This window comes from Lepisosteus oculatus, chromosome 3 (genome assembly GCF_040954835.1).
Source record: "Lepisosteus oculatus isolate fLepOcu1 chromosome 3, fLepOcu1.hap2, whole genome shotgun sequence".
Classification (NCBI taxonomy): domain Eukaryota; kingdom Metazoa; phylum Chordata; class Actinopteri; order Semionotiformes; family Lepisosteidae; genus Lepisosteus; species Lepisosteus oculatus.
The window spans coordinates 55,517,841-55,536,485 of NC_090698.1; the positions used below are offsets into that span (position 1 = coordinate 55,517,841).

At 36.7% G+C, this 18,645-nt stretch overlaps 1 protein-coding gene across 1 annotated transcript in view; it reads right to left on the reverse strand.

Annotated features, from left to right (window-relative positions):
* LOC102683710 (solute carrier organic anion transporter family member 3A1-like) overlaps window positions 1-18,645 on the reverse strand; it is a 90,140-nt gene that overhangs the window by 15,207 nt on the left and 56,288 nt on the right. The window contains exons 6-8 of the mRNA XM_069187272.1: window positions 18,430-18,594; window positions 16,836-17,034; window positions 5,625-5,763 (exon numbers count right to left, since the gene is read on the reverse strand). Of these exons, the coding sequence (XP_069043373.1) occupies window positions 5,625-5,763; window positions 16,836-17,034; window positions 18,430-18,594 (503 nt within the window). The remainder of the gene's footprint in view (window positions 1-5,624; window positions 5,764-16,835; window positions 17,035-18,429; window positions 18,595-18,645) is intronic.

Sequence of the window (18,645 nt, forward strand, 5' to 3'; positions counted from 1 at the left end):
CAATTTCCCTTAGCGATCAATAGTCTTATCTATAAACATTAAACAGAGTGAGGAATCAGAAATTAGCATGCATACAAAACAGCAATTCTGTCAGTGAGCCCTAAATGAATTAATACCAACTATGGTTTCATGGAGGGCTTCTCAGATAGTTGGGCATTCAGGTAAACTGCCAGGTGAAAGGATTTGTAAACATACTTTGTTAAAGCAAGTCAGTTTTTTCCACAACACATAAAATACATTTTTCCAAGAAAGTTTAGCCTTTGTCACTAATGAAACCACTAAATAAAGACATAAATATAGAAATCATAAGATTTTTTTTATTCAATGTTGGATGCAGGATGAACTGTGCTGAGTGTATATTTTGTCGCAGAGTTGCTGCAAGATGTTAACAGTGAAAAAAGGTATTTAGAAATGAGTTATTTCAAGAAGAAAATTTTCAGAATAATTGCAAATCTAGCAGGATAGAGAAAGCACAGAAAACAGGCAGTTAGATTGATCAGATTAGTATGAAAAGTTATTTAGCAAAGGAAATGAGAAGAGTGACAAACTAGTATGCTTTAGATCTTTTTATCTGAACCAGGGAAAACTGATCATGTTTCTCTATAACAATAATAAAAAACTTTATTTTATATACTGTATCACCTTTAAAAGTGGCATCTCAAAGCAATACAGTAGATATAAAAACAGATAAAAGGACCACAGATTACAAAGTAAATACATATAAGAAAGACAAGCAGTTAGAGGTGCTACCAAAATTAGAAAATGAAGCAGATACAGACACTAAGTCTTCTGAAAAGAAAGGTTCTGAGGTTAGATTTAAATGCACTCAGGGTACGTGACTGATACTGGGAATACAAATTGAGAGCTCTGGGGTGCAGCTAGAGAAGACCCTGTCACCCACAGAATGTTCTTGAGGACAGCTAGAAGACCAGAGTCAGACGGACAAAGGTGGGGAGTAGACAGATAATAAGCCATATACTGTAGGTACTGAATGAGGATGAGGAATTTGAAGTTGACTCGAAACCTGATAGATAACCAATGCAAGGGCTTGAAAACAGGTGTAATGCATCCCTGATAGGATTCTCGCTGTCATATTCTGAACATATTGAAGATTGCTCAGTGTGGATTTAATTTCCCCAGTGAACAGGATGTGCATTTATTAATTCTAGAAAAAAAAGGCCTTTCTTGATTTCTCTAGTTCTTAGTTTCTCTAGTTCCCTTTAAAATAAACTATTATTTTACTATTATGGAACGCTCTGTTAAAAGCAAGGGAGTTTTTATGTCCGTTGCAGTTCTTTTGCAACATGAATATAATTCTATCGTTATTAATTTCTTGAGATACGCGATTCCATATTATATTCCCTTTTAATCAAATTCTAAAAGTATGCTTGTTGACTCCGGTATCACGTTAGTTAAAGACTTTGATGCTTAAAATGTTGAGGGAGAAATGGAATACTGGTGTGTATGTTTTCTTTAAAGTACCAAGACCAGCTATATACTGTATGTTTATGTTCCAAAATTAATATCGTTTATGGCCTTCACACGCGTTGCGGTATGCTCCTATTCTTTTTATGCTCAGGCACTAAGATTTCCCTTCTGCTTTGTGTAAGGATGGTATCAAAAGCAATCTTAAGTGGTGAGAAAGCTGTGCTCAATGTATTTAAGGGACTTAAAAGTAAAAGGAGATGCTTCATATTGCTTGACGAATTTTAAAAACTAAGTTATAAATGCAGACGCTCCCTCGGTGCGCTGCTCTGGTACGCCAGCTCTTACACAGTGCCTGTCTGCCGTAAGCGTTACAATATACATACCCAACACTGCTTGTACCCATCTGTCATGCAAATAAAACACCTTGAATTGAATTGAATTGAGGAAAGAGGGGGGGAATACTAAAGCCAATACTGGCTCAATACCCTCAATGGGCTTTGACGTGCTAATGCATTGGTTTAACAGTCCGGGTGTGGCAAGCTTCCAATGTCAACTCGACTCGATTGGAAGACAATGAACGTATTTTAGCCCTAAATGAATTAATAGCAAACATGGTTTACATAAAATACATTTTTCCAAGAAAGTTTATAATAATACGATCTATAGTTGAAATCTGAGCCTACTGTAAATATAAAGGAAAAGCATTTTCAGAGAGCAATCACGCTGTGTTTATGTAGAAAAAGCGATTAGGTTTATGAGCAATCTAATTACCTATTCGCTTAAAACGCTATATAAAATAAAGTTTATTTAGAAATGAATGATCAGTGTCGCAGTTTAAATAATTTTTGTAGGAGGGCTTGGACAGATTCCAAGTGCATTTTTGCAATTTACGTTCCATTGTCCAATGTTCTGTTGTAATACAGGCTAGAATACAGTTACAGTAGTCTAAGCTTTATCAGCCTATTTAAAATAATTTTTTTGAATCCCCGGCGGAACACACTCCATAGGAATCAGCGCTTTTATACAGTATATCGCCTTTAAACACATATATTTAAACACGCGTTTACGATTTAAATCAAAACGCGATTCAAATCAATATAAATGTATATTTTGTAACGCATAGGTGACTATTCATTGTTATTAAAAAGACTTAAATTCGATCATGTCGTGATATTTAGAAATATAAATTTGTTTGGTGCGAGTGAGGTTTTATTTAATCTCTGACCAAGGGAAACGTTTCATTTTTTCAAAGAAATGTTTGTTAAAAAATAAAGTCATAGTTCCATGGGATTCAATCACAGACCATGTGACATGGGAGTCAGGAAACTAACACACAGCACCACCGGATTTAATAACGCAATAAAAATGCTATAAAATAATGTGACTAGGCACAGAAAAAGTTTACAGCACAGTACAATAATAAATGCTGACCATGACTTTAGAAGCATAAATTACCTTACACTCAATTTAAACATAAGCTGTCTTTCTGTATGAACCTCTAAGCTGGTTCATACAGAAAATGTAGAAATGCATTAGCCTGATTATGATTAAAAAACACATAATTAAACACGCGTTTGCGATTTAAATCAGAACACGATTTAAATCAATATAAATGTTTATATTGTAACACATACTGTCCAGCCTCCATTTCTCTATAAAAATTTACTCTGTTGCACACAAACACACAATAGAAGCAGGAGCCGCTGTCAGAAGGGAAGATATGTTCAAAATATCGCAAATATCGATCATGTTGCGTTTTTTTGAAATATAAAAGTCAATTGATTGTCCATAATATCGCTATTCTATTTTTTCGAAGAAATGTTTGTTAAAAGAAAAGTCCAGCACCAGCTGGATTCGAACACACAACCTGTGCGTTGTTAGTCACACACCTAGACCAGTAGGCTACAAGACAACTTGCAGGAGGTGAAACAGCCTTACACAGCCCTGTCGCAGTACACAAATATAATCATACCGTTATTAAATTCTTTAGATACGCGATTCTATATTATATTCCCTTTTAATCAAATTCTAAAAGTATGCTTGTTGACTCCGGTATCATGTTAGTTAAAGACTTCGAAGCTTAAAATGTTTAGGGAGAAATGGAATACTGGTGTGTATTTTTTTCTTTAAAGTACCAAGACCAGCTATATACTGTATGTTTATGTTTCAAAATTAATATCGTTTATGGCCTTCACACGCGTTACAGTATGCTCCTATTCTTTTTATGCTCAGCTACTAAGATTTCCCTTCAGTGGTAAAATTCAATATCTACAATGGGCACAGTAAAGACGTTTACAGTAAGTCTTTCTACGACAGACCAACGGACCACGAGTGCCCCTGTCTGTCAACCAATCACGTACCGCGTCATCTTGCATCATGATACGCGATACCGCAGCCAATTACCTGCGGTACGTGTCTGTACCACGCACTTTGAATGGCTGCATCTGTAGTAGAAGCCAAATATGTGTATTTGGATTGAGAGTTAAAAAAAAACAAACAAGTGTACATACATGGGATGATTGTTCGAATTGAGGCAAAGTAATCAGAAAAGTATGCTAATAGTACTCTTTATAATTTAACTTAGTGATCTAGATTCTGTTGAAGCTTGCAGATGATACCAAAATAGGAGAAAAAGCAAACTCTATAGAAGCTAAAGGACAAATTCAAAAGATTTGTGTTTGTTACTCTGACTGAAAATTACAAATAAGTTCAATATATTTTATTTCTGGATGTTTTCATACAGTAGATACATTTACTAATATTAAATATTAATCAAAAAAGGTACTTGTGACTTCATTGACTATAGGTCACTATAGTAAAATGTGAAATTACTGAGTTTAATTTGGTCCTCTACATTATTCCATCAATACTTTTCTATAATGTGTCAAACTCTTGAGATTTTCTCAGTTGAAAAGTTGGAGAAATGTATGTAGGTGTGCTAGTTCAATGGCCAGGGCTACTTTGCCCTTTCCTCTATGATTGGTTTTAAATATTGCACTAATTTGATCTCTGAGATTCTAGAGCAATGGTAATTGGCCCAGATGAAGTCAGTGAGTCAAGATGTAAGCATGCAAGTGCTTTCCAAATAGGCTTTTCTATATAAAAATAGCTATGATGGTTAGAAATGGGCTAATAGATCAGTTTATCCAAATACAGGAATAACGACACTCAAGAATTAGGCTTATTAAAAGACTTATTGAGTGTTTTAAGTTACAATAATTTATCTTAACCTGCTTGGTCCTGGCTATAGGACGAGCACCCCATGCAGAGTGAGCGGAGATGGGGTGGGGATGGGATACCAAAGACATTAGCGAGGGAGAGAAGGGAATAATATATTGGATTTATAATATTTAGATGGGGAAATGACATCATGACATCATAATTGATTACAAATTACAGGCAGCTGAGGCTGATTGAAAGTGGCTGTTGTCATCCCTCCCGAACTTTCATTATAAACTCCATTAGTCATTCAGTTGCATCTACACTTCCTGCTCTGTATTATTTTTACAGGGTAATTTTCAAAGCTGTTTTCCCCCAGTTGAAAATTTAGCAAAAGATAATTAAGTAAGGAAATTGCTTTGAAGGCTTCCAGTTCATATTAATGGCACAAACTGAAGAATTTAATGTTTCACAGACTATATAAATACTATTGCGTTTTCAGCTGTAAATACATTCATTTCATTTTTTAGACAGTGATTTGCATATTTAATAAGCAATCAAATATTATGTTGAATGATATTATCAAAGGAAGCTTTCCTTCCAATCACACATAGAAAACAGAGTCATCACAATTCATTTCTGTAATTAGAAATGAACTTTTATAACATATAAATTTGTTTCACTACTTCAGATGATCAAAATGATGATTGACAGTAAAATGCTCTTTTTCTTATTTAGAAATATCCCCAGTAAGTAAGATTAAACTGTACTGTATGTGAGTAACTTTCTAAATTTGTGTGGTAGCCCAATTACCATTTAGTCTTCCAACTGTCAGCATAGTATCATTGGACATGTCAAACTATGAAATGAAAACAGTGTTTCTAATTAAATAAGTTTTCAATTCAGAAATCAAAGTTTGTATTTCAATGGGAAGCAACTATTCATATACAGTTTACATTTTCATACAAAACATGCATTAGCCAAGTGAATGTCACAAGCAGTTTACATTTGAAATGTATTACAAACACATGTCTTACTGCATCAATGCATCCTGCAAAACATGGAGAGAGATATGTAGTGCCATCAGAGCCACAGATAGGATTTAACGTCTCAAAATTGCACTGGCAGCCTTCATTGCATCTTGCTGTGAGATTCCTTGGAAGTTTCCATTCACTACTGAAAGAAAATAAAATTATTAATTCATTCCCTAAAGAAATTCCATTGCAATTCAAGAATTTGTTGTTATCACACACATTGAGATTTCCATTTAAAAACGTATCACAAAAGCAAACATGAGACAATTTAAAGAACATGGTGGGAGATCTGAACAGTAATTTATCCCTTCACTAAAAAAATGTAAAGCACGCCTTTTTTGTGTTTATCACAGTATTGACAGCGGAGCTATCGCTTTCTGGCCTGATCTCGTGTGATCTCAGAAATTAAATGATGCTGGGTCTGTACAGTACAGAGATGGGAGATTTAAGGAAAATAAAGTTGCAGCTTGGGTGTTGTATATTGGATGGTTTTGAAAAACCAGGATGTGCAACACTTCCCTCTGGATCAGAATTTCCAATACAACACCCCATTTACTTTGACTAGGACATTGTGCTGTAGGAGGTGCCATCCTTCAAACGAGAAATTAAACAGAGGTCCTGAATGTTTGGGCATTAAAAGTCCTACAGCACTGTTAATAACTGTAGTCTGTTGTCCTGTGAGTGAAATTCCACTTATACTGAACATTGCTCAATTTGGCCTCCCCTAATTCCTCCCTTAATTGCATTGGTGAAGTAATTTCTCACCTTTGTACCTCCTGAGTATTGGTGCTGCTGCCACATGAATTCTGCCATGCACCATCCATGTTGGTGCTGCAGTTCAGTGGTGGATGAAGTGGGTTCCCACTTATACAGTATGTAAAATGCTTTGTGATGAAGAGTGGTATATACAGTAGATGCAATCAAACCATAACAAGTAGGTACTAATGTGCTTCACCCATTTAGAATTTGCTTTCACTAAGCCTTAATAAGCTGCAAATGACAAAACTGCATGTCATTGGATATAATTAATTTAAAATCATAATACACATTTAGCCATTGAAAACAACCAAATGATCTTTAAAATTATCTGCACTTGCCATTCCAAGGCTAAATCTCAATGGAATATTATGGACAGATATATACTGCAAAGGCATTGTGTTAATTCATAGGTACTGAAGAAATCATTTACATAAGAACTACTGTGAATGTATAATGTATACCTTCTTCTAGAAAATCTTTCTGAATAGTGTATGAGTCACTGAATCTGTCAGTGGAGTGGAAAATTGGACAACACAAAGCTCTGCCATATGCTTTAAAGGTCAGATAGTTAAGATGCCCTTCTCACTTTAATCTGTAAAAAAAATAATGCTGTTTCTCCACATCTTATCTTACTTCTGACACTATACATAACCATTTCCTTCTTATTTCTTTGGTTAGAGTTTTTGTAAATAATTTAAAATATCAATTTAATGTAAATTCTCAGTTAAAAATAAAATTAGTCCTGGAATCAGCCTCAGATATGAGAGTAGTTTTGTTAAAATATTTTAGGTGTATATAGGATATTTTGTAACTTAGTAGTTTACCACTTGAATAAATATGGCAGTAAGAGCAACTAGGTGTATAGTCTGGGCCTTGTGTAACTCAATTCTCCTATTTTTATCAATGCAAACTTATCAATACTTTTTGTTCTATCCACATGATTTGAAATACTGAAGTTGTGTGTTTTTCATATCTGAGCTTACAGCTGCAATGCATTTCATTACATTTTTTCAGAGACTTTAGTCCAAGGTTATTTTGACTTTTATCATTTGAGTTGACTTCTATCATTTGTCAGAGACTTTTATCCAAAGCTACTTACAATCACATGCAGTCAAGATACAAAGGGTCAGGACGCAAAGGGTCAAACATCAGCATAACACAATGATAAAACTACAGCCACTATAAGTGTGGCATTAATTAAGTACTAACATGTTGCACTGTTCTAAGGAGTTTCAGAGCAGCTTGATAGACAGAAGTAGTGATATACTGTAGGGGTACAGTCAGGAAGGGTTAGTTATGGGATTCTGGGCTTCCTGAATAGATGAGTTTTCAGCTTCTTATGGAAGATGTGAAGTCAGAAACTTCTGACTGTGGCAACTAGGTCATTTCTGCACAGAGAACAGTTAGGCCCAGGAAATGCAGCATATCAGCACTGGCTTGAGGTACCCAATCTCAGTCCCTTGTGGGAAACTACAGCCTCTACATGGTCTGGAGGTATACAGTTGCAGTTACCTTAAAGTTTTGAATCTGGCATGGGCTGCTATTGGGAAGCGAATGTAGAGAGATGAGGAAAGAGGAAACATTAGTGTTTTGGCAGATTAAAGACTATGTTGGCTGCAGGGCTCCGTATGAGCCAGAGTAGTCAGACGCACAGGCTAAAAGGGATCAGCACGCTCAAGTGAGTGCCTTTAATGGCTCAGACTTTATTTTTTTACATTATCTACCAGGAACTTATCTTGAAAATGAAAACCCTCTCTACGGTCATTGAAGCCCAATTGTGGTCAGATGTTTCTCAGTTGAAGTAAAGCCCACCTGAACCACATGTTAATAAATCTGACCTGTCCTTCCTACTTTTCTGTCGGAAACATCAAGATATCAACTAAACTACTCCATGGACTTCTCCTAAAGAAAGATTTAGTAATCAATAATTTACTGTGGAATTAATAGGGAAAATATACCCTGATGAAAAATAACAACAAGAACCATTTTAAAAGAAAACGGGAAATTGGATATTATTGATTTACAATACAAAAGGCTTTTATTTGACATTACAAAGATTTAAAGAGTTCCTATAGTATACAGGTACACATATAAATAAATTATTAAATACCTTTATATACTTCTCAAGTTCCCCAAATGAAGTAGTATGATTCGACCAATTTGAAAACAATTGTCATTTCAGTGTGGAAAAGCAAATCCTCAAAGGAACACTACATGTCATTAAATAATTTGAGGATCCTGGAACATACAGTAAGAGAATGCATTTAATATTACTCAGCAGGTGCATATGAGCCCTTTAAGATATTTCAAGAGCTTGGACAATCCCAATTTAGATGAATAAGAAAGAAGTAAATAATTCTGATTTTTGTGTGGCTGAACCCATGTCCCTTGGGAAACTACCACATTGCTATAACGATAAGCCCTTCTGAATGCACCTCTAACTAGTATGAATGAAGGAACTGCTGCACAGATGGAGACTGCAGAGCAGGAGGGATGTGCAGCAAGAACACAAAATAGAAGTGTATACTGTAGGTGGTACTGGTATAGGTGAACAGAAATGAGTACAAATTTAGAGTTGGCCCTCCACCCTCCCCATGTTAAAAAGTCTTTTAGTTAAATATCTCTTCTATAACTCCATATGATTAACAAAACTAATAATGGAATATGGAGGTTTAAACAAAGAATCTGGAGAACATCAAACCCTAATCTCCCCCACATCTAAATATCACACCTTCAAATAAATATCACACTTCTTGCTTACTCACTTGTGTGTTTCATTTACACATCCCATCCCTCTCTTCACCACATCTTCACCCTTGCAGCAGTTCCCTGCTTTATCCTTCATTATCATCCTTAATTAAAGAGGGGAATTCCAAGAACCCCATCCTTATGGATCAGCTGTCATTTTCCTTTACCCTGCAAGAGCTTACTAATTTGAATCACGCCTTTTCTCTGTCTTAATTAGTCCAAACTACTGAAAGAGAACTTAAAGGAAATGGCATGGGAAAATATAGATATGGCAGCAGTAGAGAAGAATGGATTGCGACAGTGTAAAAGATTTTTTGCTTGAAGCACCGAGCAGATTTTAGCTAAGAGTAAATCATCGAAGAATTGAATCTGAGACCCTGCCTTCTTTCAAGAAACAACTACATGAAATCCTTAGATTGTTTACTATCAGTTCATTTTCACTTCTATCTCTCCACACCATTTTTACCCTTAGAGCATATCTCTGGTTCAATAGCAACTACTACTACTACTACTAATTATTATTATTATTATTATTATTATTATTATGGATGTATATTTTATAGAAATAATATTTACATAATTCCCAACAAAGTGAAAGAACAATGGGATTCAAAACTGAAATTGTTTAAATTTGCTGACAAATATCAGAGTGCAAAGTCCAGCTTGCATGATTGAGAAAGTGAGTGATACAGCTGCAAATTTGGCAATCAGTTATCCAAGTAGTACACTCAATTGCAAAAGAGAAACAAAACAGAAAAAAAATATTTTAAACTTTAACCACGTTTAACCATGTTTTGCTCATATGTGCTGCTTGTACATATCCAGAGCAGAGGCCTATAGACACAAACACATAATACATCATGAAACCTACTGTATGTACATTAAATAGTCTGGTAACAATTTTAGTGTCAATTGGAACCGTATTTTAGTTCCAATCAAGTGTTGTGCAAGTAGTGAAACCTTTTACTTTAGAGTTTTTTCCCTATAGATACATTACTTACATTCATGGTACTATATTGGCCACGTGTAATACCATAACAAATTATTTTGTAAGGTTTGTGTAACACATTTCACCTTTTCATTGGCGGTTGTTTGAATTCCTATTATCATTGTGCCTTAATGCTTTACTTTACCACAGCCCATACAAGAATACAACACCACCTACAGGAAAATTTAGTTTACTTGCAAACATTAAATCATAGAAATTCATTGCAGTTCTAAATAAAAATTTTAGAAATGAATGAATAAGAGAGCTAAAATATACTTTGACACTTCCCAGGTGATATTAAACATTATTTGTTTATTTGTTTAAAAGTATTTGTTAAGAAAATAATTAACAAATCTACATGTCAGGTTTTAATTTGTGTTAATAGTTTAGGACTATTTTTTCCAGGATCCATTTCATAGCTTTTGAATAAATTCAAGTTTAATGTGTGCAAAATGTGTATCAAGAGAGGTGAAGCAGCAAAAATGGATGAGAATGTTGTGAGAACATGGATGAGAACATGGTATGGATTCTGTTGCCAGAAAGACAGCAATGTTAAAAGAAGATGCTTAGACTAAAAGATACATTATAATTCTAAAGCAGCACAGATTATGGTAATATAAACAGTTTTCTGAGTCTAATGTGACAGTTTGTGGAATGATTTATTTTTCCAGAAGCTCAAAAAAGTGACAGTGATAATAATAATAAACTTTATTTTATATAGCACCTTTAAATTTGGCTTCTCAAAGTGCTTTATAGAATGACAACAGCAGCAACAATTAAAATAATAAAAATACACAAGATAAACACGATGAGAATACGCAGAGGAGACAGAAGATGGTGGTACTAAATACAGTAGGAGCAGAGGGGTAAAGAATGGAACTAGTTAAATAAAGGCTCTTCTAAAGAAGAAGGTTTTGAGTCTGTATCTGAAAGAATTTAGAAAAGGCAACTCTCTGATATCCTTGGGGAGAGAGTTCCAGAGCTTAGGGGCATAACTGGAGAAAGTCCTGTCACCTATAGGGTGTAGACGGGTTTTGGGGACAGTTAGGAGACCAGAATCAGAGGAGCAAAGGTTGCGAGATGGGGAGTAGGGCCTTTTAGGTAAATATGAGGATTTTGAAGTTGACACGAAACTCGACAGGAAGCCAGTGCAAGGACTACAGAATACGAGTAATGTAATCACTTGCACTAGGCCTGGTCAAGGTTCTGGCTGCCAAATTTTGGACATACTGGAGGTTGTTCAATGTGGATTTAGATACCCCAGCGAGTACAGTATTACAGTAGTCAATTCAGGAGAAGACAAATGTATTGATCAGCTTTTCAGCCACAGTTAGTGATAACATAGGGTGTAGTCTAGCGATGTTTCTGAGTTGAAAGAAGGATGTTTTACCAATTTGCTGGACATGTGGGTCGAATGTTAAGCCTGAATCAAATATCACCCCAAGGTTTTTCAATTTAGTTCAGGTGGGTAGCTGCGTCAGCATGTATAAGCGGCAAAGGAACAAGTAATGGGTTTATTCCATGCTGGAAAGAGAAGAAAGAAAACACAACGTTTCGGCCGTGGACCCTTCTTCAGGTGTTTTTCATTTTAGACTGATGCTCAAGTACAGTACCATCCATAGACAGGGTTACAGGATTGGCTTTACAGAGTTGATCAGCGGTGCCAGTAAGCATGACTTCAGTCTTGTCACAGTTAAGATGAAGGGAATTTTGGGTCATACAAGTTTTTATGTCAAAGATGCAATAAAATAGAATTGGGACAGCCACGTCAGTGTCAGGTTTGGTATGGATGTATATTTTAGTATCATCAGCATAGTATGATAACTGAGGCCTTGTGATCTTAAAAGCTGACCAAGTGGAACCATGTAAATGCTGAAAAGTAGGGGACCAAGTATTGAGCCCTGAGAAACACCAGACTTAACAAGACCAATTACAGACCGAAATCCAGCAAGAGAGACAAAGTGACAGAGTGAAAATAGAGAGAGAACCAGAATCAGAAGTTATTAGAAGATCATTAGTGACTTTGACCAGGGCAGTTTCTGTGCTGTGAAGTTGATGGAAGCCAGATTGGATGGGCTCGAAAAGGTTATTTACAATGAGTTGGTCATGTAATTGAAGTGTGATAGCAAGTTCTAGAATTTTTGCAAGAAAGGGTAGGTTAGAGATAGGGCAGAAATTGTTTAGCTTGTCCAGAGCCATGTTAGGCGTTTTTGGCATGGGGGTAATGGCAACAGTTTTGAGGACCGTTGGTACAACACCAGTGCTCAAGGATTCATTTATTATATTGAGGACAAGGGGGCAGAGATAAGTGAAATAGGAATGAAATAAAGTGGTGGGAACAGGATCTAATATAGAGGTGGTGAATTTCATGTGTGAAACTAGTTTAATGAGGGATGCAGAGTCAAGAAGAGAGAAGTTGGAGAGAAGGGAACCAGAAAAGTAAGAGAAGCTGGGAGGAGGGGGAATGATATGCGTTATGGAGAGAATGTGATGCCAGATGTTGTCAATCGTGGGGCTAAAGAAATCTAAAAATGTGTTGCAAAGTTGCAATGAGGGAGGTAATGTGATGGGGCAGCTTGGCTTTAGCAGTCTGTTGATAGTGGAGAAAAGATGTCTGGGGTTGTTATGGTTATTTTCAATGACGTGAGAGAAGGTGGATCTGGCAGACTCATATCCTTATATTCAGACAAGTAATCTTTCTTAGCCTGATAATGTTACACTCAGGTTTCCGGGAGAATGCCTTCATGGATCGCAGGTGGTCAGTGTACCAGGGGGCTGAGTGAGAAAAAGAGATGGTGCGTGTTTATAGAGAAGTAAAGGTGTCAAGGGTAGATAAAAGAGCGCTACTAAGCAAAAGTATTTTATCCTCTAGATAGAATATCAGAGGACGAGAAACAAGATAAGGAGGACAGAACAGAATTTGCAAACCTAGGCTGATCAATCGCCAGTTGTGGAAATTTACAGAGCGTGAGGGGGAACTGTTAGAAACAGGTAATTCCAGATTGAAAAGAATAGCTAAGTGGTCAGAGAGTCCTAGATCAATGGAAGAGAAGCGGGAAACAAAAGAGTGACTTGCAATGATTTAGTCTAGAGTTTGCCTTTTGTTATGTGTAGGGTTACGCAAAAAACTGAGTTAGATTAAAACATCCCAACAGAGCTAGAAAATCCTTAGCCAAACTGGAAGACCTTGAGTCAATGTGTATATCAAAGTCCCCAAGAATAATGATCCTCTTAAATCTGGGGCATAAAATTAAAAGTAAATCAACATACTCGCCTAAAAAGGTTTTGTTAGGTTCGGGTGGTCTATAAACTGTGGCAATGATAGTAGAATGGTGAACAGAGACATTTAAAACAAGACACTCAAAAGAAGAGGGAAGAGGTACAGTAATGAGACTTAAATTGAAAAGAAGATTGTAAATAACAATGATGCCCCCACCTCTGCCTGAGAGACAATTCAAACAAACTGAACACAAAGCGGAGATAACAGGCTTCTCATGTCTCATTAAAAGTGTTTTCTTCTTGTCTTACGAAACTGTGTAAAATATTCACATTTGATGTCTGATAAAAATGTTAAAAATAATACAAACAACATTCAGTTAGCAGCCTTCACTTTGCAGTTGCTGTTACTTCTGTTTTTCCCAGTAGGAATCCATAAAATGAAAGATGTGAAAATACAAGGGGTTTATTTTGCCATTTTGTAGTAAAATAAAAACATATTTTTATGAAACATTTTTTGTAAAATCATGTACTATACTGTAGATTTTCATAATTTTCATATATAGTACAAAATATCTTTCCCAAGTAGTACAATACAATCATGAATTTAAGCAAGTGTTTTGTGCTTAAGTGTTTAAGCACTTAATCCACCACTGAACTGAAACACCCAGCTGGGCAGTTCATGGCAATGAACCTGCTCCAGCAGCACTACTATACAATTGATCAGAAGGAGAAACAAGACATTACTTCATCACTGAATTAAAGACGTCAGCCAAGCAAATAATAAATGGTAAACTGATGTAGGCCAGGATGAGCAAATCCAGAGTGGAATTTAACAATATTGCCAAAGTTATAACCTTATTTTTACAAGTAGAGCCATTGAGGATCTTTAAGATTCATGTAGTCTAGTCTAGAGGCAATAACACAGTGGTTCACTATTACACCTCCATTAAAGGAGCATACCTCCCCATTTCACTGCCGTATTTTGGGAAGTTTGACCACGCTGCCGTGTTCCTTCTTCCTGTTTATGAACAGAAGCTAAAGAACTCGCCACCTGTCAGAGGCTGCTGAGAAAAGAACTCGCAGAGTTTTGAAATGCCTGATTAGTGTGTATTCAAAGATTTTTCCATTGATCTAAATGAGTATACAAAGGTGGTCACATCCTACGTCAACTACTGTGTGGATAGATGTGTTCCTACCAGGAAGATCCGGATATATCCCAGTCAGAAGCCCTGGATGAACAAAGACATTTTTGCAGCAAACTCAAAGTGGGGTCTGCTGCCTTCCAATCAGGCGACAGAGAACTGTACCAAAAATCAAGGTACGACCTGGGAGAAAGCTATTAAACTGGCAAAACAGTAATACTAGGACAAATTAGAAAAACAGCTTGGAGGCGACTCAAGGCGCATGTGGCAAGCCTTTCAGGCTGTCATGAACTAAAAAGGCAACACCAGCTGTATTTCCTTCACTGAAGCATCTCTACCAGATAAGCTGAATACTTTTTGCTCCCATTTTGAGGCTATCAGGGCTCCCAGTGAATCAGGGGACTTTGTGATTCAGCTCTCTAAGCATGAGGTGTGTAGAGCCTTTAAGAGAGTGAAAACCTCTAAAGCAGCAGGCCCAGATGGTCCTTAAAACCTAATGCAGACCAGTTACAGTATCTCCTGTGTATACAGATATTTGTTACCTATCTCTGTCCCAGTCAGTTGTACCAGAGTGCTTTAAGAAAACCACAAATGTGCCACATTAATATATAACTTGTCATATATACAGTAAATTGCTCTATCCCAGACTCCCTTGACCCACTTCAGCTTGCTTCCCGCCCGAATAGGTTAGTTGATGATGCCCTATCTCTAGCACTACATACTGCCCTAGAACATGTAGACAGGCGGGGCACCTATGTTAGGATACTGTTTATAAATTACAGCTCGGCCTTCAACACAATTATTCCCGCTATCCTGGTTCCAAAACTCAGGAATCTGGGCTTAAGTTACTCTTTCTGCAACTGGATATTGGATTTCCTGATGGGCAGACCTCAGGCAACAATAACTCCTCTATAGCGATCCTAAACACTGAAGCTCCCCAAGGCTGCTGTCTCAGTCCTAGGTTGTACTCTTGTTCACCTACAACTGTACAGCCACTTACAGCAACAACCACATCATTAAGTTTGCAGATGACACCACTATTATTGGGCTGATCAACAACGATGAGTCAACATACAGGATGAGGTGGAGCAAGATGGTGCCTTGACAAAAATCTGGCCCTGAATGTCAAAATGACAAAAGAACTCATTGTGGACTTCAGGAGAAACCAGATGGAGCCGCGCCCCAATCAGCTTTGATGGCACAGCAGTGGAAACTGTCAGCTGCTTCAGGATCCTCGGCCTGCAGATCTCCACTGACTTGTCTTGGTCTCACACCACTGTAACCAGTCTGAAAAAGGCACAACAGCACTTGTACTTTCTGCAATGCTTAAAGAAATGCTGTATGAGAAAGCAATTCCTCATGAACTTTTACTGCAGCACCACAGAAAGCGTCCTCACTAGTGTGGTACAGCAAAAGTACAATGCATGACATTGATGCACTACAAAAGGTTTGTGACAACGGCACAGAGGATTACAGGATGTGATTTACCATCAATGGTGAGATCCACACCATCCGCTGTTGCAATAAAGCCCAATTCAACATTCAGGATCCCAACAGTCCCAGCCACAAACTGTTCTCCCCCCTGCGCTCTGGTGAGCGGTACCACACTATTAAAGCAATGACCACTGACTCAAGAGCAGCTTCTGTCCCACTGCAGTAACCATCCTCATACTGCACTGCAGTGCCTAAAATACAGTATATATCTGCACTATGCACTTTTTTGTTTCACTACTACATATTTATTGTTCCACAGCATATTTACTGTTCCTATTGTCTACATTGTGTGTATGTGTATGTACCGAGAGATCAATGTGATTAGGAATTCCAATGTACGTGTACATATGATAGACTCTACTCTACTTTACTCAGGACCTCAGTTTATTCTCCCCTTTGAAGTATGGCATGTTCTACAGTGACACCTTATTTGGGCATCAATCTGGAAATTCTGGTGCAGAGGTAAGAGTGCCATCTACTGGTCAATGAAATCTGTTACCAGCATCAACCAAGTTTTCCTTAGAAGTCTCTCGTTCCAGTATGTAGAAATACTGTACCAGCCTTGCTTAGTTTCTCGGAACAAGTGAAATCAGGTTACAAGATGGCAGAAGTCCTAACCAGAATTGTGCAAAAAATAGTGAATCTGACCTGTGTTATTCATTGTTTCAATTTTTTTCTGTAACAGTTCTGTGCACCTTCCACTCTCACACATTTTTTTTTAATTGAAGGACTGAAAAGAATAAGCCTTAAGAGTCAATGTGACACACAGGGCACAAAAAAATTTAAAAGTAATAAGGGAAAGAGGACCTGGGCCTGGCTTTTCCTAAGCAACATACATTACATGCATTAAACACTGTTATTTACCCATTGCTGTAGTCAGCAGTTACTCCTGCCACTGGTCCAGTTTCACACCCAAGAAAGAGCAAGAACACAAATGCAGCAGAGCACAGTATGTTGGCAGTCATTCCAAGCTTAACAATCCCCACAGGGGTAAGGTTATACTTTTTCACCAAGTATCCACCAAGGAGCATCCCTAGGCACACACAGGGAATGGCTGCAATTCCTTTACAGAAAGGGATAAATATAACAAATGAGTCTCTCATGCCTCTAACAAATCTGTTCTCTTTACAGCATATTTTCAACAGGAGCCCTCCAGCACTTTTTCTGTGGTTTTAACAAGCATAGATCATGTCTTTATTAGCAATTGATCCCATTGTTTTACCATGTTTTATTGTCTCACTGTCTCATTCCTATTAGCCTGTTCCTTACCCATGATGTCACCATGCTTTACTTTATTTTTATGATGATATAAAAGCTTTAAAAGGGAGATTTCACACAAATTCAGTCATAACTATGAGAACAGCTGGACATTATTAAGAAAACAAGAATCAGAATAACATTATTAATTTATGTAAATTAAACATTCATCCCTAAAGGAAATACCATTGAGGACATTTTGCTGGGATATCACTGACAAGTCATTCTCATTACAGTATATTTTAATATTCTGAAAACTAAGTGAATCATAGTGATCATGTTTCTTTGTTACATTTGTGATTCTCATTTATGTTTATTCATTTTTGTTAACTGGTAAACTTTATAACTACAGTACTGAAGAATTTCAATGAAATTAAACTAATGGGATCATCAAAAAAACTTTGTATCATTTTTAAATATTAGAATTATAATTTCCTAAAGAATTGTCAGAAAATGTTCTCAATGTTCCACAAGTTATACATCAATAAAACAAAACCTTTTAAAAATATCAGGACCATGTGCCATCTTAATTAGATTAGATTTTATCAAATCAATTAGCAAATCAATTACCAGCGCAGACATATTTAAAACCAGCTTTTCCTGAGGTTATATCTGAAATGTATAAATTTATCCTCAAATGCTGTTTTGTAAAATATAATACATATGGAGATACATGGATATTTCCACTGACCTCTAGAGCTAAAGACAAAAAGTATATGCCTTTCATCATACTGAAAAAAATTCATTGCGTAACAAGGATAATGATCGACGTGTAGATGGAAATATACAGTATCACATTTTTATTGATGCTTTCACTTTGCAAAGCGATAATCTATCTGCTATCTATTGTAATGACATTTTGAGATTTGTTCATCAATAAAGTACAGTATATACATTAGCTGACATTGAACTACAGGAGTGTGTCAACATTGAGTTTAATAGAATAAAACAAAAATAAAAATACTTAATGCAGAAAAGTGTTCCTCTTTACATAACAGCATGCAGAAAACACAGTTCGGTGGATGAACCTGAAAGCATGCAAGATTGTACAGTGCGAATTCAACTCCCTGGTGACACCTCACTTATTTACCTCACACAATGAGATACAGTATGCACTGTATCTGTCAAGGGGAATGCACAGTGAAATAATAAACAAGCCGACTGCACACATCACAGATCAAAAAGAAAGTTTTTAGCATACCTATGAGTTGATTAGCATAAGAGGCATTTAATCCAAACTGAGACTCCAGATATTTTCCCAGAAATGCTGACATCCCTCCAATGGCGGCAAGTCCCATACAGGCAGCCAGTACAATACATGTGAATACTGGGTTCTTGAACAGCTGCTTAGTTACATTCAATATGGCTGAGGAGAAGAAGAAAGGGATGTCACAAAGCAATATAACATTTCCATTAG